Raw genomic sequence first — 20,874 nt, forward strand, 5'->3', positions numbered from 1 at the left:
CGGTGCTGGAAATACTCAGCGGCACCTGCGAAGAGTTCACATTCCAGGCGCATGACTTTCAACACCTTGTTGTTATCTCAGTTCAGGAATTACCAGCTTCCTGTTACAGCGTGTTCACGTGTTCTAGTTTCTCCGAATATGGGACCGGGGACAATACCCTGGCCTTCTGTAGGTTATGGGTGGAGCTGTGTATGTGGGAAGGAGTCGGGGCAGCCAATACAGGACGGACAAGAAATGGGGTGGAGTGTCGAGCAGCGGCAGGGTGGCTGGAAACTGGCAGCGCGGACAATGGGAGAGTCGAGCCTTTAAAATCGGGTTCGAAAAGGGGGACGCAAATGAATGCGGCAAAGTGGAGCTTCTTACTGTGCGCCACTGTGAGCGCTGTCATCTGCCTCTGCATCTACATCACCAGCAAAGTCAAGCGCCCCGTGCCCCAGGGCTGGAAGTTTGACTGCGCTGAATGCGGGGACTATCCGGACGAGCTGTGCACCGCGCTTTTCCAAGGGAAGGCGGCAGCCCTGGTCCTGGGAGCCGAGTGCGAGCAGATCCACCGGCCGGAGGCGACGGGAGGCCGCCCGGTCAACTGTTCCCGGCTGCTGGCCTCGCACTCCTACATCACGGAGACGCTGTCCCAGGAGGAGGCGGACTTCCCCCTGGCTTACATCCTGGCCGTGCACAAGGACCTGGACACGCTGGAGTGGCTCTTCAGGGCCATTTACACCCCCCAGAACATCTACTGTATCCACGTCGACAACAAGACGTCGGAGGGCTTCAGGCAGGGGGTTCAAGGGCTGGCCGACTGCTTCCACAACGTGTTCCTCGCCTCCCGGAGCGAGAAGGTGGTGTACGGCGGCTTCTCTCGGCTGCAAGCGGACATTAACTGCATGGAGGAGCTGGTGCTCTCACAGGTCAAGTGGAAATACGTGATCAACCTTTGCGGCCAGGATTACCCGCTGAAAACCAACAGGGAGCTGGTGCGGTTCTTGAGGAGTCGGTGGAAGAATAAAAACATCACCCCGGGGATCGTGCAGCCCGAGCACATGAGGCACAGGACCAGCCATGTTCACAGGGAGTACATCTCCCCGGGCCAGTCCTATGTGATAAAGACACAGAAGAGGAAGGCGGGGGGCGTGCCGCACGGCCTCAAACTTTACTTCGGTTCCGCTTACTATGTCCTCACCAGAGAGTTCGTCAACTTCGTGCTGACTGATCAGCGGGCGAAGGACTTGCTGCAGTGGTCGAGGGACACGTACAGCCCCGATGAGCATTACTGGGTCACCTTAAACCGCATGGCAGGTACACATACAGATACACTGGCATTCAGGCAAAGGGATGTAGAGCTCGGGACTTAACCAAGTTGTGAAGGAAGAGAAACCTCCCTAAGTCCCAACTAAGATCAAGACTGTCAATGAAGTGTTGTTAGAATCAGGAGTTCTATTTATAGTCACAAAATGTTAGAGTGAAATAATCTAAACTCGCCCAAACACTTTTTTTATTTCCCAGGAACTAATTAATTTCCCTTTTAAAATAATTAATGGCATCTGTTTCAACAGCAGCTTGTACCAGAGGATTCCGGCTTCTAACCGCCCTCTGAGTGAAAATTATTTTTCCAATCAAGCCTTTAATTTTGTAGCTGTTTTAAATTTTTATCCTATTTTAATATGATTTCTGTGAAGGGTACAACTGTCGGAGCAAAAGTTGCAGTTTTGTGTTGCTTTATTTATGTTTAGAAATGGCACTGGCTGAGGTGCTGCAGAGCGTGGCATGGAGTCGATGGGCCGAATGGCGGCTCCCTGTGCTGTTAACCATCCTATGATTCTACCTCCCATTTATATAAAAAAAATGCGGTGAAACCATAAGCCAAACGTAAGACAGGGGATGCGAAGAGGAGGAAGATTGAGGTTTTTTTTTAAACTTTGCCCTGGTTTCCTAGCTAGCTACCGGGGTTGTAATTCTCAGAATGCAATGCAGTAATCAGATGGTTTGTGACCACATGTTTATACTGAATTCTGATTTAAATCAGTCATCTGCAGCCCTCTGTGGATCAGAGTAATTGGTGAACTGTTGATCTCGACTTCATACGCCCCCTCCCTTAATACTGACTGCATAGAATTTGGAGCAGCTTGTTTACTCTGATCCTAATGAAAATAATGGTGTTTTTCAGTGAGCAAATTTCCAACAAGGACCGATTTCTTTTCCATCTCTGGGATGCACCCGATAAGAGTCCATAGCTTTCCACAGCCATACATTCTGTTCAGATATGTTTGCTGAATCTTGAGGTGGCAGCATAACAAATAACAGAAATCAACTACAGTAAACTCATGTTTTGGCCGTGATGTGATACCCGTTGACACAGTAGCCCGACAAGTACAGAAATACACTGGGCACTTTGTTTATCTGGTACCGTTTCCCACACATTTGCTGCTAACAGAGACCAAATAACAGCAAGTTGTATTTATCTAGCACATCCACCATGACGAGATGTTCCAAAGTGAAAAATGCCAGTCTGTCTTTTTACATAAATGCTTTCATGCCCAAAGGATATCCCAAAGTGCTTTTCAGCCAATGGGGTACTTTTTGAAGTGTATCACTGTTGTAATTTAGGAAACACCACAGCCAATTAGTGCTCGGCAAACTCCCACAAACAACAATGTGACAATGACCAGATTTGGTGATGTTGATTGAGGGATAAATATTGGCCAGGACACTGGGGATTACTCCACTGTTGCCCTTCAAAATCATGCCATAGAATCTTTTATGTCCACCTGAGAGGACAGATGGAGCATCAGTTTAATAATTCCATAAGAGACACCAACAGAGCACTTCTTCATTACTGCACTGGGGTATCAGCCTTGATTTTTGAGCTCAAGGTCTGAAGTGGGACTAGAACTCACAATCTTCTGACTCAGAAGTAAAGTGCTACCCACTGTGGATGGCTGGCACATAAAGGGGGTTAACAGACACTAGTCAGGGGTGGTGGGGGGGAGGGGGAGGGGAGGAAGAGTTTGAAGAGAGAAGCTTTCAGGATGATTTCTTTTGTGACAGAGAGATGCATGAAGAAGGAAGGATTTAAGAGAATTCCAGAGTTGTGGGACATAATGGCTGAAGGCTAAGCAATTTGGCCTTTGATACTCAAACTAGGAGGAGGCTTGTTCCAAAGCATTTGTTTATTCGTTATAAAAAGGAATTAAAAAAGAAGTTATAATTTATAGTAAATAAATGTTCAGGTACAACCTGTCAAATATTACGGTTTTGAGGTGGGTGATTTTAAATGACCTCATTGTTGTACATCAGGTGCACAGCCTTGCTCAGAGAAATGTAATTTTCTATACTTGAAGTCATTGAGAACTTGATTTTGTGCCTATATTGCAATTAATTTCAATATTTCCAAAGCTAAATAGCTACCTAACAACTCCTTTACATCCCACAACACGCACAAAGTCAACTAATAATTCCTATGATATTATCCCATAAATATAAAGTTACAATAGGGGACATTATGTCCTATGTAGCACAGTTGCACACGTTGCTGACATTAACATCTGTGAATGTGAAAGACTTATTCTACAGATGAGACTGGAGAAAGTATTTTTCTGACTTTTACCAATGGTAGAAGAGAGTGTGTGGAATGCAGAGTAGGCTAAAGATAGAAGAGCAAAGATACAAAATCGAATATGGGGTTGAAGAAGATCAAAATGCTAGGATGGAGCAAAGCCATATAGAGATTAAGCAATGAGGCAAAGCTCCACGAGAGTAGCACATGGGGGAAAGTGAAATGGTTTTTTGCTTTTGACAGTGTGACTTATTTTAACATTGCGGTGACATCTGTTTTACGTTTTGTTTTATTTTGGATTTATTTTGTGAAATTTGATCGAAGGCGATTGGCAACAGTTTGATCCCTGACCACATGATCTACCTCAGTTGTCAAAAATAATTACATTAAATGTAACTATTTGATATTGTTATGTTCCTGAATTAAAAGGAATGTTCTTTGTCCCAAAGAATAGCATGACACTCCTGCCACAGTTAAATTATTTTCTGTTCATAATGAAAATCTAAACACTAATAGTTCATTTTGTGCTCCATAAAAACATTATTGTACACACCTTATAGATAAATGGAAACTAAATTCACCTTTTCAGTTGAAGCAGGTATCACTGCTGTTACTGACAGCACTTTCTACTTTCTGCCTAGGGAAGCACTATTTTCCCTGTTCATGTTGACTCCCATTAGTCAGTGACCATTGCCTTGGGGAGGTTGTCCCCTGTGCTAATGGGAAGGGGCAGACAGGCCAACATAATGGGAAAGATGAGGAGAAGCTCTGGTCTACAGAATCGCACAGCAGCGTGGTGTAATTCAAGAGAAATGAGGTGGAAGGAGATAGAAATTTTGATGTGGCAAAAATAATTTGTGTAATTTACTATGTAAATAGGACATCACTCCAGGACCAGCAAAAAGATTTAGCTTTTGATATATGACTCCCAGGACATTTCAAAAACTCCATCGAGAGTAAATTGAGAGCCATGTATTTTTTTAGGCCCTTTCAGGGTTATGTTCTTTGTAATGCAAAGACATAATAGACTGCTTAAGTGTCAGTATATTCAAGCAAATGGTACAAAGGTGACAACATAGTATCAATGTGAATGTTTTCAGTCAATGTCCTTGAGAATACAAATGCACACAGATCTTTATTCTCTCCTTACTAGCATATCAGTGACATTGACTGGAAGTGTTAGGTTACAATTTATTATTTAAATTTTTTGGGTGAATTCTGCGCTCATCAGATGAATAATTTGAATGCTAGATAATGGAGCACCCCCACATCTGGTGCAGCTGGTGGGATCTATGTTCTGCTCCAACAATGTGCCCCCCCCTCGCCCCCACGCCCACAAGGACATTCCTACTCCAACCCCAGTGTGATTTTTAATTTCTGTTTTCCACACCAGCAATCCTTGTGCCCTAATTAATTGTGGAGTCAGTTTTTGCTGTGCCTTTTCTTAATAGGTCAAATCATTCCAAACTAATTACCTGTAGGATATTTACACTTTAAAGCAGCTGTAAGATAGACTGAACTCCATATCAGGCTCCCAGACTAAAAGGATAATATTCCCAGTCCACCATGGCACCCAGTTCTTAATATGCAATTTTGTGTCAGATGCAGACTTGCATATTTTTTATATACTGTTCAATTGTTGTCAAATAATAGGACACGGTATCAAATGACTTATTCAGTGAATATGACCTGGTGTGATATTATGGAAATGTGATCTTATGTGGGTCTATAGATATTTGTCGGTTATATTCTGTTTTATAAAAGGGAACTTAAAAGCCATCTTATAAATATGCTTGTAGTAAGAGAAAGGTTGGGGCTATTTAGGGAGGACGAAGGAGATCTTTTGGAGGCAGAGGGTGTGGCTGGGATAATAAATGAACACTTTGGCAACATCCTATTCTTCAGTGAAGACAAATGAAGTGTACTGTAGTAGTAAAGGAGGAGGCAGTAGCAATATTTGATATGATAAAAATAGACAGGATGGTAGTTCTCAAAGTAGAAATGTCGCCTGGTCCAGATGGGGTGCATTCTCGATTGGTGAGGGCAGTAAGGCTGGAAATTGGGCTCTGGCCACATTCTTCCCATTCTCCTTGGATGTGAAGGTCATACAAGAAAACTAGAGGATTACAAACATGATACCCTTTTTTTAAAATAAAAGGATAGAAGGATAAACCTGCTAGTGCTGTTGAATGTTTTTATAGACTTTAAAAAGTTGTTTGACAAAGTACAACTTAATTATCTTGTTAGCAAAATTAAAACTCATGGAAGTAAAAGGACAGTGGCAACATGAAATCAAAATTGACTAAAGGAACAGAAAGTAATGGTTCATGATTGTTTCACAGATTTGAGGGAAGTAAATAGTGGTGATCCTAAGGGATTGGTATTAGGACTACTGTCCCTTTTGATATATATTACAAGGACTTGGATAAACAGGGCAAATTTCAAATTTTTCAAATTATATGAAATTTGGAAATTAGCAAACAATGAGATGGATACCGACGGACTTCAGGAGACAGATTGGTGAAATGGGCAGACCCATGACAGATGAAATTTGATGCAGCGAAGTGTGAAGTGATACATTCTGCTAGGAAGAATGAGGAGAGATAACAGCCTGGATTTTAGCACTTAGTGGTGAAGGAACAGCTTTCACCATTCTCTTTGCTCACAGGCATTTTGCGGGCTTTTCAACAGATATTTCTACTATTCTGGCATGTTTTGCTGCAGTGCCCTCTACAGAGGATCTGTGGTGTCTGCACAGGGCAAGCAACAATCTTTAATCAGATTGAAGAAATTTAAATGAATCGTACAGGGTGCAAATTTTTTTTAAACTGGGAAATATAACATTTAATCTTTCTTCCTGCAAATAATTTGATTCAGAAAAACAGATGTGATTAAGGGAGTGTGCACAAAGAGACAAACAGAAAAATAACATTTAAACATATTATTTCTTTCAAAAATCGGCAACATTAATTTTCTTCTGAGGGAATGAGTCTCCCACATTCAAAATTGTTTTCAGGGCCAGAGAGGTGGTTCAGTAATTATCACTTAACTATACTGTTTAAAAATTCATTTACTCCTAAACTTAACAACCCTAATTTTTCAGCCATCTTTAGTGCAGGACCCTTGGTAAATACCCTCAATTTCACACCACTACTGTGATTTCAGTGCTCAGTCTATGGACGAGGACTGCAACAGCACACCCTGTGGTAGAACAGAGCTTCTCTGACAGCAATTTCTGGATATCCACATTTGAACTTGGCTATAAGATTTATCCTGTAAAAACAGTGAGCACTAGTAGCCTTGCTATTGTTACTACAGCAAGATCCAAGCCAGTTATGAACAAAATAATATAATTTTAAAGTGGTTGAAGACAGACCTTAGGGGTAAATGCACACAAATCTTTGAAGTTGCCAGGTGCATTGAGAAGGATGATTTAAAAAAAAATGTGGGATCCTTGAATTTATTAATAGCGGAATAGAGTACAAAGGTAATGAAGTTATGTTAACAACAGTTTGCATTTATGTAGCACCTTTAACATTGTTTAAAAAGTCCCAAGGCATTTCACAGGAACGTTATAAAGCAAAATTCGACATCAATCCACATGAGGTATTAAAACAGGTGAGCAACAGCTTTATCAAAGAGGTAGGATTTTAAGAAATGTTGAAGAGAAAGGGTAGAATGGCTGCCAATTTTAGGGTGGGAATTCTAGAATTCTGGGCCTAGGCTGCTGAACTAACAATACCAGTAGTGGAGCAAATAAAGCTTGGAATTCACAGTGTAATCTGATGAACGCAGAGATTTGGAGGGTTGTTTGACTGAAGAAGGTTATAGGGATTGGACAATGTTGCAGGGTAGAAGTAGGTGAACTTGGTGATTGTGTAGTGAAAGGATTTGAAATTTAGAATTCAATGACTCTGGTCAGCTCAATATTGAGCTGCTTTATTGATACATATGGAGTAAGCCATTAGCTGCTCTGTTTCAGTGCCTCGCTCATGAAGTTATCACAAGAGATATGATTTTGAAGTAAAATTGTACCTTGCTCACAATCTCAGAGATGGCTTTTAGATCTTGGGGTACATGGTCGGAAGCTCATCTCGGGGTCAAATACAACACTGAGGTTGTGAAGAGTCTGTTTCTATGTAACTATGACTCTCTTAATTGGGTCTCTACAGAGAGTCAGTTCTGGTTAGTTACTCCTGTGGTGGTTTTGTGTGTTTTGGCCAACCACAGTAACAAGTCGTGCCTCCCCAGTGGTAACTCCAATAGTGCTTTCAAGTGTCTATTGGTGGCTAAACAACTTGGGAAAAACAAGAGATCGGACGGCCATTAATCCGTGTAGATCAGATACGTAGTCTCATAACAGTATCAGCCTTCAAAAATGGAGAACCCAATTGGTTCAGAGAAGCCCGGTTGGGAAGCACCCGGATAAACAATGTCGTCAGTAGCAGCGTACTGTGCAAAATGTCAATGCTACAGAAGTGCTAGCCTTATCCCAGCCAGGCAAGCCGCAAAATCCTCCTCTACCCAGATTGAAGAGGAAGACCTGAGACTCAGACAATATTACTTACCCTATTGGGAACTGAGTCCGGGAGCCGAGCCAGACCAGCACCCCAGATGGACATTGACAATATCAATGTTATAGAGGAGCCCAGATGGGCCTATTTAACATTGATATGACCAAAATGCACCAGGTTAAGAACATCTGTACCAGGTGCATACTCTGCAATAAAAGCGGAGAATACCATGCGATTGCTTGCCACTACCCAAAATGTAGCGGCAATGAGCCACCCAAGCAGATGGGGGCTTACCAATGCAGCTGAGTGCGAAATGAGATTTACAACCAAGTCCAGACTCAGCCAGCATGAGAGGAATAGGCATGCCAACCTGTGAAATGAGAACCGCCTAGAAGCCCAAAAATCTAATCCATGGTAGGAAAGAGGGCTCATAAATGGTTTGAGGAAGAAATCAAACTTCAAGAATCAGAACTGAAATTTGAACGATGCAGGAACATCAACAAGGAAATAGCAGCATTCTCAAGACAAAGACCTCCAAACAAATTTCAAATAAATGTAGTGTTTTGTGGCACATTTGGGCAGAGGCCTAAGAAACAACAGTGGACAATCCTACAGAAGACCTCCCTGAAGGCATGCCAGAGGGAGAATCCAGCAATCCTGATGGGCAAGTCCCTTGCCCAAAAAGGGTACTCAACACCCACCCCCCCCCAACTTCTCCATCCAGTATCCCAAGGCATCGGGGTATTGATGACTAACCTACTCAGGCTGAAGAACTAATGAATGTTTCTAATGACTCCGAAAGTAGGGCTGTGGCTATTGGGCTAGTGGAAAGCATCACCAAAATCCTGATGGGCAGGGACAGACCCGCACGCAAAGCCAAAGGATCCCCCGAGAGCTCAGGAGGAAAGTTAAGGAAGGAAAAGTGTTGTGGTAACACCAGTGCAAGAAAAAGATGTGCAAACCAGAAAGCATTATTCAGAGCAACCCAGCTTCTCTACAAATTCAATAGGCGTCAACTTGCTAGACAGATTATGGGGGTGCCATCTACATCTTTGTGCTCTCTTACTATGGAAGAGCTGGAGCGGAATTTTCTTAAATTGCCAACACCCAACAATAAAGCGAATCTTAGTAAATTCGCTAAATATTCTGGTCAGAAGGACAACAGATCACTGATGAGGAGTGAGTGCTGCAATCCAGGGGATTGACGAGAAAAGCGCAGCAGGCCCAGATGGGATGAACCTGGAAGCTATCCAGAATATTAATAAGAAAGTTGCTATGAGACTTACTCGATTCCTCTCTCTATGGTTGAAATCCGGCATAATTCCGGACGTCTTCAAGGAGAGCCAAATGGTCCTAATTCCGAAGACTGAGGACTCAGAACAGTTGAAAGACATCAACAACAGGCGCCCTATCGCCATAGGTCAATTGTTGCTTTGCCTTTTTACGAAGATCATGGCAAAATGACTTGTGTGACAGTCAAAATTAACCCCAGGCAGAAGGGCTTCTTGGCAGCAACTCCTGGATGCAATGAAAACATCTTGATTCTCAAACATCATATAAAGAGCTTAAAACAATTGGTTTTTGTTGTCTTTTGCTGATCTCACCAAAGCATTCGACTCTGTGGGACATAAATTATTTGTCAAAGCATTACACAGAATGAGTTGACCTACAGACTTCATTTCATTGGTTGAAGATCTGTATTCTGACAACACTACAGTGGCCGAAGGAAACAGAATCAAGACCTCTGCAATAAAAATCGCAAGGTGGGGGCAACTCCCTATCACCAATTTTATTCAACATCGCATTGGACCCACTGGTATGCTCCCTGGAGAAGGCCAACTTGGGCATCTCTATGCACCTGGGTGGCAGAAAAGTCAACTGTTCTGCATTGGTCTTCGCTGACGATATTGCCCTCCTCCTAAGCGACTCCCATGCTGGGATGGAACAGAACCTTAAACTAGCCCAGTCATTTTGCGATAATATGGGACTAAAGATCAATGTCTCGAAAACCAAAGGTTTCCACTTTACATATAAGGAAAAGACCTTTTTATACAATCATGGTTAAAAAATGGAAGTTAAGGAGTGAATCGGTATCCTATATCCCCCCCGACAGGAGAGATCAAGAAATACATGGGTTCTCGGATAGATTCTTGGACAGGCTTGACCAGAAGGGGATTGGGAGGAGAAGTTTAAGACCTGGACAGAAAGCTTACAGGCAGCGGCTCTCTGGCCAGTACAAAGAATTGAGATCTTGAAAACACATCGTCCCCAGGCTGTATTTCCAATTGATCCTCTCTGAGGTATCGTAGAATATGCGAGACAAACTGGATCAGATTATCAAAAATGCTACGAAGTAGTTCTTACTCCTCCCACACCACATAACTGATGACCCCCTGTGCTCTAGTAACAGGAACGGAGGGCTTGGCATGCCCAAGCTCAAATTCCAGCTGCAATTATTTGTAAACTTGTTGCACTTGAAAGATCTATGGATATGGTATCCTTCGAATTCCGGGGCGAGAGAGATAGAATTAGAAGATTGAAAGAACTTCAGTTCTCAAGGAAATTGATTTCCTACAAGAGAAATATGGCTGTACCTCAGCAGAGGAAGATGCCACTGAATCTATCTTGGAAGCCACAACCATGCCCAGGCCAGACGAAAACCAATGAACAATTACGGGGCTTGGAGGGATTGGGAATTTGCAAAATGATCAAGGCTTATGAGCCAAGGAGCTGGCATTTCATATTACAAAAATGACGAGATCTCAAATACTTGGATTAAATCCATCTACCATATCAAATCATCCCGCTTTATCAATAGTTTGTTATTATGGACTAATTTGCATCCTACACAGTTGACCTTGACTCGGGTTCAGCCACACATGATTAAAAGTTGCAGGAAGTGCGAGGCCCCTTGTGAATTCCTCGCTCATATATATCTGGATTTTGCCAGTTTGTCAAGAATGCTAGAATTAAGCAACATGATAAGATACCGCATGAGTTGCATCAATATGACGCCAGGTACTGCTGGCCATCGGACCTGGAGACTAGGCTTATAGCCATAGATGGTTCCTTATGGAAACCTGACATCATTTTCCGGAAGGGAACAAAGATTGCTGTGGTTGATGTGACAGCACATTATAAGGATGATGATAAGACCCTCAAAGCTGTGGAAGGAAAAAAGTCAAAAGTATAAACATCTGGAATCAGAAACTGTGGAATTGACAGGAGGTCTTGAGCCCAAATTCTTTGGTTTTGTACTAGGTGCAAGAGGGAAATGGCTTGAACTGAATAACAGCCTTATGCGGTTCCTGAACATAGAGCGATGTAAGTAATTTGCCCAACGAATATCCAGACTTGTGATATCCTTAATGCTCAATTTTGCAAATTTTTAGTGATAAAAAGTGTTAAGATTCCTTACGTCGCTCAGCATTGCGCTGGTAATGACACATACCTGTCCTTGGTATCAATGTGCGGTGTCCTGATTTCAGATAGCATTGCATATCCCAACCCTAGTCCTCAACGTAGCATCAGTGAAGCCAGTCCCCCCACCCCCCAGATGTGGAATGCTAGAGGTCTACAAAATGTGGACGAGCCATGTAAATAATCGGATAAGGTGCTCATGTGCGTGTATTTAAATAGCCAGGGAAAGGATTGTAGCTGCGGAGGGGGCTGAAAATGATGGCCTTTCGTCTTCTCTGTATTTAGTTGGAAGAAATTTCTGCTCCTCCAGTACTGGATGTCAGGCATCCTGAGACTGGTTAGGCCCCAGCTGGAGTATTGTTTAGTTCTGGGCACCAGAAGGATGACAAGGCCTTGGATTGAGTGAGGGGGGATATATTAGAGTGGCACCAGGGATGTGGGCCTTTGGTTCTGTGGGGAGACTGGCGAAGCTGAGGTTGTTCTCCCTAGAATCATGAATGGTCCAGATAGAGGAAGTAAAGAGAAACTGTTTCCAGTGGCAGAAGGAGGACACCGATATAAGATTATTGGCAAAAAGAACCTGAGGTGACATGAAGAAACTTTTTTTTTCCCCACAGCGTCATGAAAATGCAGACACTAAATTGACTTGAACTTTCAGTCCAAGATGGCTAACCCTAGTTTGCCTTGTTATACCTTCCCCATTCCGATTAATTCGAGTGGAGTCAGTCTGTCTGAAAAATCCATCAAAGACAATGACTTCAGGTGAGTGTGAAGGACTCATATATCTCCTGTCTCATTAGCAAGGCATCTATGGCAATCACCTGAGAGATTCAACTTTCGGAGACCATGTTTTCTCAGCAGAACGGAGGACAAACATTTTAGGGAGAAGACCTAAGTGGGGCCCCTCCTCCCTACATTTTTCTCCAATCCACCTAGTTATCTCTGAGCCCTGTTTACTGTCTGTGATCTTCAAGGGAACCCTGATGCAGACATTTTTTTTAAAAGAATCCAAACCAGTAGTCTGCCTTTGAATTGGGAGCATTGAGACCATTGAGTTCAGCCTGAAGACAGCAGAGTTCCAAAACTACAGACTGTATACCTGAGTGGCCAAACCATGGCTTGTGAGCCTTGTGTGGCTCTTTGACACAAAGCGTGTGGCTCATTCCTCGTGCTGTGAAACTCGTTAAATCGCGCATTGGAGAGAGGGAAAAAGAGCTGGGTGCAGCCTTGACCATGAGCAGCTTCAGAGGGAGAGAACCAGGGAGCAGGCAGCAGCTCTGGGAAGAGGGAGGGAAAGAGGGTTAAGATCAGTGATTCGCTCTGGCCTCGATGCGAGATTTCTTTCATAGTTTCCCGCCAGCCTTACGTAGGCCTGTATGACCCTCAGCATCAATTTCCTGGCTCCTTAACCTGCCCCCTCACTCCTGACCCTCCAACTTGTAGCCTCTGGAGGAAACTGTTTAATACAGAACAGGAATTGGGACACAGGTACTCAGATTTAAATTTGTTCAGTAGGGTGGTTACAACTTTTTTTTCAAGTAGAATCAGTCATGTTTTTTAACCTCCTGACTGATTTTCCAAATTGGAAGAGCAAAGCTGTCAAAGACAGTTAAGCAGTGAGCATGTGCTAGCTCTATTGTGTGTCAGTGAAACAGGTTTGTTTTTGCCACAATCTGAATTGTGTGAAGGAAGCCTGGAAGGTAAAGGAAAAAGCTGAATGTTGAGAGAAAACCATCATACACACATGAATGGATGAAAATTTGCCTCACGTCTACAGCAATAAACCCTTCACAAACTTTGTGGATGAAAATGGCAATGTCAAATTGTAAGAATATACTTTTAATGCTATTTGCACTTGCATTCTTGTTGAATATATTTACTCACCAGAAATGTGTACAATAGTAATAAAAAGGTGCCTGTATAGGTTATATGTGCCTTGTGCCTCTCAAATGCCTGAAGATTATTGTATGCGACTCAATGCTTCAGAAGGTTTGGCCGCCCGTGCTGTACACTGCGCATGTGTGTTTGGGTTACCCCTTTGTTCAACTGATGAAAACCTGTCCTGTTGGTTCTTCTATGATCACAGTACATAAACCATTTAAGTACAATTGGCAAGTATGTCTTTTTCAAACAAAAAAACTTGTTGCAGTCAAATGAGGAGGGAGCAGAGGGGAGAGCCATTCGATCCAGCCTCACATGGTTGTAACAACAGTGAGCTGCTATCTCGAATTTCACTACCTGAAAGGGTGCAGGAAGCTATAGTAACTTTCAAAGGATGCTTTGATAAATACTCATGTGGAAAAAGATTGCAGGACTACAGGGAAAGAGCAGGGAACTGGGATTAATTTGATAGCTCTATCAAAGAGCTGTTCCAGACATGATGGGCTGAATGGCCTCCCTCTGTGTTATCATTGAGGTTCAATTTCATCCCTCCCACTGAACTTAGAAACAGCCAGGGGTTGTAATCCATATCGATACCAACGATATAGGATGCCCTGCAGCTGCTCAGTGACATCCTTGACCTAGCACCAGGGAGGTTCCCTGCCTGCAGGTGCAGAAATGTCTTAGCTATTCCCCTTACAATAGAATCCCATTTACAGCACAGAAGGAGGCCATTCAGCCCAACGTGTCTACGTCAGTCAACAAAGATCTGATGACACAAATCCCATTTTCCAGTGCTTGGCCCATAGCCCAGGAGGCTATGGCATCGCAAGTGAATATCTAAATACTTATTAAACGTTACGAAAGTTTCTGACTCAACCACCCTTTCAGGCAGTGTGTTCCACCCTCTGGGTGAAAAAATTTCTCCTCGACTCCCCTTTTAGCCTTCTACCTATTACCTTAAATCTATGCCTCCTTGTTATTGACCTGTCTCCTAATAGAAAAGGTGCCCTCCCGTCCACCCTATCTATACCCCTCATAATCTTATACACCTTTATCAGGGCCCCTCTTAACCTTTGTTGCTCCAAGGAAAACAACCTCAGTCTATCCAATCTTTCCTCATAGCTCAGATCCTCCAGCCCAGGTGGGATCCTGATAAATCTCCTCTGCAGTGCAGTCACATCCTTCCTATAAGGCAGTGACCAGAACTGCATGCAGTACTCCAGTTGTGGCCTAACCAGTGTTTTATACAGTTCCAGCATATCCTCTCTGCTCTTGTATTCTACACCTCGCCTAATAAAGGCAAGTATTCCCATATGCCTTCTTAACCATCTTAGCTACCTGCTCTGCTACCTTCAGGGATCTGTGGATATGCACACCAAGGTCCCTCTGATCTTCAGTATTTTCCAAGGTCCTACCATTCATAATGTAATCCCTTGCCTTGTTAGCCCTCCCCAAGTGCATTACCTCACTTTTCTGGGTTGAGTTCCATTTGCCACTGCTCTGCCCACCTGACCAGTCCATTGATATCCCCCTGCAGTTTATGGCTTTCCTCCTCACTATTTACCACCCTGCTAATTGCCCTCAGAGAGACCCTGAATTATCAATTCCCTTTTATGTTGCGAATTCATTGCCAAGTAGAAAAAGTAGCAGTGCCAAGCAAATTGCATATTTCTGGTGTCAGAACATGTGCACGAATCAACCTCCAGTGGTACAATGTTGCATGTACTTTGACTTTAATTACAGACCAACCTTTTGGGGTAGGAAACACAGTGATACATTTCCAATCTACCTCGATGTAGCCAAATAGGATTTATTTGGAAAATCTACAATAGTGGCATTTCCAGGATTGGAAAAAATATATACTTCAAATTAACTAAGTTGCACTTTTCCTTTTAACAGATGCACCAGGAGCAGATCCTAATGCTGAGTGGGAAGGCAATGTAAGATCAATTAAATGGCTGGACCAAGCTCAAGTGAACCACAATGGTTGTAAAGGTAAACTCAAATATAATCCACATTGCAGCAACATTAATGCTTGTAGCATATTAGTTAAGCATTGTTGCTGTTTTTTTTGCCAAAAAAATTCAATGAATAATTGTGGGAATACTGATCACGTTATCTGGATCTCAATGATTTCATAGCCCTGTGGTGGTTGTCACGAGGATTTAAATAAAATGTAATGATGGGCATGCAAACTTGTTTTTTTCCCCCCCAGGTGGTATACAAGACTTGGATGAAATACCACTTAGTCTGTTAGTGGTATTAAACAGCGAGGTGCTGTGTTTGGCTTTAAAATCATAAGCTCTGCTGAGATCAGCTTTGTTCTCGTGTTCAATTACTGGGAGCTCTATGTTGAGTGCACATCCATAACCTATGCCTTTACTCTTTGTATAGTAAACTTGTCTGTTTTTTATTTATGTACTGGACTTCAACCTATGTCAGTTAAATAATACACTTTTATATTGCTGTTAGCTTAGACCTGATTCAGCTTGCGTCAGCTCCCAGTCTTCTATATTACTAAGTCCAGCTACTTTCTCCTTTGCCTGCCCTGCGAGTAACCATCCTGTTACAGTTGGAACATTAGCTGTGAACAGGAGTAGGCCATTTAACCCCTCGAGCCTGTTCTAACCTCAAATACCTGCCCGTCTGTACTAATTATTGCAGCAGCTAACATCCCTTTGAAATGTTTGAGGTCGATTTACATTGAATTTTACTTGCATTTAAATTTGGGCTCCTATATTAATCTGAAGGTGGTTTCCAAGCCGGAAGGATGAGTAGGATGGAAATCCAGAATTCTAATGAGCAACTCAGAATATGGAATTGTTTCAAGCAAGGTCATCAAATGAGTCCATGCAGGCCATGACCACAGCTGTGCAACTTTTGGATATCACCTTATCTGCCACCTTAATTAGGAACAGATTCCTTATCCATGGCCTTAAAACTTGTCACAGGCCTTCACCACCTGTTTGAGTAGTAGGACTGATATGGCCATGTTCCAGGATAAGGGTAATAGAACAGAGGCATATGGGACTGGAAACTCCACCTCACTTACCAGCTGTTTTCACCACCCACCTCCAAAACACCACAGTTGTCAATATCTGACATGCTGTCTCATCTCAATATGGCCACACCTGTCCTGCATGAGTGAAGATGGAGCAGTTTGTGATGAGGCTCCTCAGGCCCTAAAACCTAGAGACTGTAGACCAGGGGTCAGCAACGTTTGAACCTAATGAACTGTCTGTTTTTTAAAAATTGCTTAAAATAAAAACAATTGGAAATCACAAGTTGAAAATTCAACATTCCAAACCAATTTCATGACAAATTGTTACGTGCCTCTGGTAGAGCGCATAATTTACATATACAATATATCTATTTCACTTATGCATTAATACATCACTGCTCACTGATGCTCAGTTTGGGTTCCGCCAGGGCCACTCAGCTCCTGACCTCCTTACAACCTTGGTTCAAACATGGACAAAAGAGTTGAACTCCTGAGGTGAGAGTGACTGCCCTTGACATCAAGGCAGCATTTGACCGAATGTGGCATCACGGAGCCCTAGTGAAACTGGAGTCTATGAGAATTGGGGTGGAAAGCTTTTCCATGGTTGGAGTCATACTTAACACACAATATGGTTATGGTTGTTAATCAATCATCTCGGTTCCAGGACATCACTGCAGGAGTTCCGCAGGGTAGTATCTAGGCCCAACCATCTTCAACTGCTTCATCAATGACCTTCCTTCCATCATAAGGTCAGGAGTGGGGATGTTCGCTGATGATTGCACAATGTTCAGCACCATTCGTGACTCCTCAGATAGTGAAGCAGTCCATGTCCAAATGCAGCAAAACCTAGACAATATCCAGGCTTGGGCTGACAACTGGCAAGTAACATTCACGCCACACAAGTGCCAGGCAATGACCAACTCCAAGAAGAGAGAATCTAACCATCGCCCCTTGACATTCAGTAGCATTACCATCATTGAATCCCCCACTATCAACATCCTGGGGGTTACCATTGACCAGGGACTGAACTGGACTAGCCATACTGTGACTACAGGAGCAGATCAGAGTCTAAGAATCCTGTGGATAGTCACTCATCTGACTCCCCAAAGCCTGTCCACCATCTACAAGGCACAAGTCAGGAGTATGATGGAACACCCTCCACTTGCCTCGATGAGTGCAGCTCCCACAACACTCAAGAAGCTTGATACCCCCCAGAGCAAAGCAGCCCACTTGATTGGACCCCATCCACGAACATTCACTCTCTCCACTACCGATGCAAAGTGGCAGTAGTGTGCACCATCTACACGATCCACTGCAGGAACTCACCAAGGCTCCTTAGACAGCACCTTCCAAACTCACGATCACTACAATTTAGAAGGACAAGGGCAGCAGACACATGGGAACACCACCATCTGGATGTTCCCCTCCAAGCCACTCACCATCCTGACTTGGAAATATATCTCCATTCCTTCATTGTCGCTGGGTCAAAATCTGGGAACTCCTTTCCTAACAGCATTCTGGGTGTACCTACACCACATGGACTGCAGCAGTTCAAGAAGTCAGCTCACCACCGCCTTCTCAAGGGCAGTTAGAGATGGGCAGTAAATGCTGGCGTAGCCAGCGAGCCCCACACCCCATGAATGAGTAAACAAAGAAAAAAATGAAATTAAAATAGACTTGATGTAAGAGTATATTCAAAATAATTTCTTGTCTCAGACATATTAGAAGTGATAATGGTCGCAACCATAAAACCTGTTTCTTGAACCAAAGGAATTATCTATAAGCATGGTGTAGCTATACCACTCAAACAGGTTTATTTAGAGCACAGTGACGTTTTTCGTCAAAATAATCATTTGAACCCATGAAACGCTGCATAAAGATTAGCCTTTTAGCTGCACAATAAAAACACATCTCTTTCTTTTCTTCACTTAATAATTTTTAGGCATTTTTCATGTCCATATGATCCATCTGGAAAAGATTGGGAACCATGAATGAGATGTTAAAGGGCTGCTTGCGGCTCCAGAGCTGCAGGTTGCAGACCCCTGGTGTAGGCCAAAAGTATCTCTGTAATCAAGGCAGCCTGGCTCTCTTTTCTACTTGTCACCTGAAATGCATCATGTAGAAGTGGTAAGAAGCAGAAGTTGAGGAAATTGTCATTCAGTAAAGGTATGCAGTATGGGTATTTTGATAATGCCACAATACATTTATTGTTCAGTACCACTTTCATTTCTTATCCATTATTGCGCCCCATGTGCCAAACTGCCCTTTCACTTCTTTCATGATGAATGTTAACATATGACAGGGCCTATTGCAGATGTGCAGTGGATGTTTGATGGACTGTTAACTGCAAAGAGTGGGGAAGGTGGAGTGTTGATGGTGGGTGTTTGATATAAGATAAAACTTTGCAATGTAAAGGGTGAGTCTAGCAATGCGCGATCATCTTCCTCCTTCTGCTCCTCCACCCCTATGTTTTCCTTATCTAAAGATAAATGATGAGCCCCAATGTCGTCCTCGATCTGCAAACCTTCCTCCTCTGAACTACTCTCTTGTGCATGTGCTGTTTTCCCCCCAGTTATCACTGCGTGGGTCAAGGTGATCTTCCTCTTAAGTGCTGTCAAATAAGTCCATGATGGCTCCTACTCTCATCAATTTGAAATCCTCATTGTTGAAGAACACTCTACAAGCATGCACTGCCAGTTAGTTGCCAAAGAAAATTGAGGTAGCAGCTGCTATACTGATGTTTTATTCAGATGGGACAATGACTAGTTTAAATAACTACCTGAACTGCTGCTCAATCTCACCTCTGTTTCACTGGGTACTTTCCCCGAGCCCCTGGGAACCCAAGCTGGAGATGTTAAGGAGGGGAACTTTAACCCCCAAGAATGGGTGGGGGATGTGGAGGGTGGTTGGTCAAGCATCTCTTTCAAAACTTTGGAGCCTTTCAAAGTGAAAAAATGAGAATGGGAGGTAGGTTGGATGTGTTTGACAGTACAGCAGAAGAGGAAGTCCATTACTATCCATAGCAGTGCTGTGGTAGGATCAGCATGTGCACAGGAGAGGGATTTAAGTCACAAGAAGCACGATACATGTTACTGGGAACACAGAGGCTCAGCTTCATGACCTTTCGGACAACAGTGCTTCTGCAGGCTGTGGTTAGCAGGTCAGACTGTCACAGATTTTTGCAGACTCCTAGAAGATGACCTAATACTTGCTGGACCTGGCAGATGCACATTAACAGTGACTGTGAAAGTCGCACCGGCCCTCAAGTCTTTGACCTATAATTTCTTTCTGGGTGCTCCTGGAAACGTATTGAGGGTCTTGCAGTCCACTGCACGTAAGTGCAAAACAAACTTTTATAAATTTCTCTTGTGATGACAATAGCTAGAATGAGCAAACACTTAGTTTCTCCTATTTGATTATTCCCAGAATATACCAGGTACCAATGATTCACACATGTGACAATGTGAGCACTGACACAGCAACCAGGTGTTTTTATAATCCACAAGTGATACTCCTGAAGTGTAACCACAAGAAGTTGTTCCTGGATGTATGTACCAGATTTCCTGGGTGCTGCCATAGTGCTTTTGTATTGAGGCAGTCCAATCTTTTCATTACAGAAAGCAGATTTGAGGGCTGACTGTTTGGAGACAAGGGGCTACCTCTTTCACGCATGGCTCATGACACCTGGGAGAAACCCCACCAATATCATTGCAGCAAGAGCCACATGACCACCAGGTGTTTCACAGAGCAAGCATTCAGAATGTAGAAGATGCACTTTAGACACCAAGATGGATTTTGGAGTGTTACAATCCCAGTGGGGAATTCATAAACTAAAATGACCCAATGACTGCCATACAAAGAAATTACCAACAAAAGTTCACTTATTGTAACTTTTACTTTAACATGAATCAGAATCAACACAAATTAAATATGAGTTAACAGGAAATGATACTTCAAATGAAAATGTAGATTTTACTTTAAATAGTCAATACAAGAAAAAAGCATCTTACACAATTACAAACATCCACATCACTACCTGCACAAATATGGCACCATGTGCTATCTCTCAGTCTTTCAAACTCAATTGATTCGACTCTCTAGTCACATTCACCAGCAGGCATATTCCATCCCAGGACCCTGGATTTGGTTAATACTGACCAGGCAAATGTCTGTGAACCCTCTCTTACTTGGGTCACGTCATTTTTGACAGCGTAGCTTTCCACAGTTCTTTTCAACTGACCAACCGACACACCTAGTTCACGATCTGGTCCTCTGATACAAGCTGTCAGTTCTTTCCAGTGCCTGAGCTATTCACACTGCTTTTTAGGATTCATTCCCTTTTAGTTTGTTTGTACATCACTTCCCCAAGACCTTCTGAAATTCTACTTTCTACTTTCACTTTCTGCCATACAGAAAATTGACCTTTTCATAGCTTTGCTGGCTTCACCACGCACAAATTCTGTTTTCCTCTTTCTGTCTCTGCTTCCACTTTTTGTCTCCAT

At 43.0% G+C, this 20,874-nt stretch overlaps 1 protein-coding gene across 2 annotated transcripts in view; it reads left to right on the forward strand.

The window, feature by feature from the left end:
- The first annotated feature begins 241 nt into the window (after positions 1 to 241).
- LOC121275656 (beta-1,3-galactosyl-O-glycosyl-glycoprotein beta-1,6-N-acetylglucosaminyltransferase 7-like) overlaps positions 242 to 20,874 on the forward strand; it is a 51,968-nt gene continuing 31,335 nt past the window's right edge. The window contains exons 1-3 of one of the 2 annotated variants that reach the window (XM_041183168.1): positions 242 to 1,296; positions 15,271 to 15,366; positions 19,990 to 20,106. In XM_041183168.1, the coding sequence (XP_041039102.1) occupies positions 336 to 1,296; positions 15,271 to 15,366; positions 19,990 to 20,009 (1,077 nt within the window). In that variant the 5' untranslated portion in view covers positions 242 to 335 and the 3' untranslated portion in view covers positions 20,010 to 20,106. Of the gene's footprint in view, positions 1,297 to 15,270; positions 15,367 to 19,989; positions 20,107 to 20,874 lie in introns of those variants that run through there. The other variant, XM_041183167.1, reaches the window with a different exon arrangement.

Source organism: Carcharodon carcharias, chromosome 3 (genome assembly GCF_017639515.1).
Source record: "Carcharodon carcharias isolate sCarCar2 chromosome 3, sCarCar2.pri, whole genome shotgun sequence".
In the NCBI taxonomy this organism is placed as follows: domain Eukaryota; kingdom Metazoa; phylum Chordata; class Chondrichthyes; order Lamniformes; family Lamnidae; genus Carcharodon; species Carcharodon carcharias.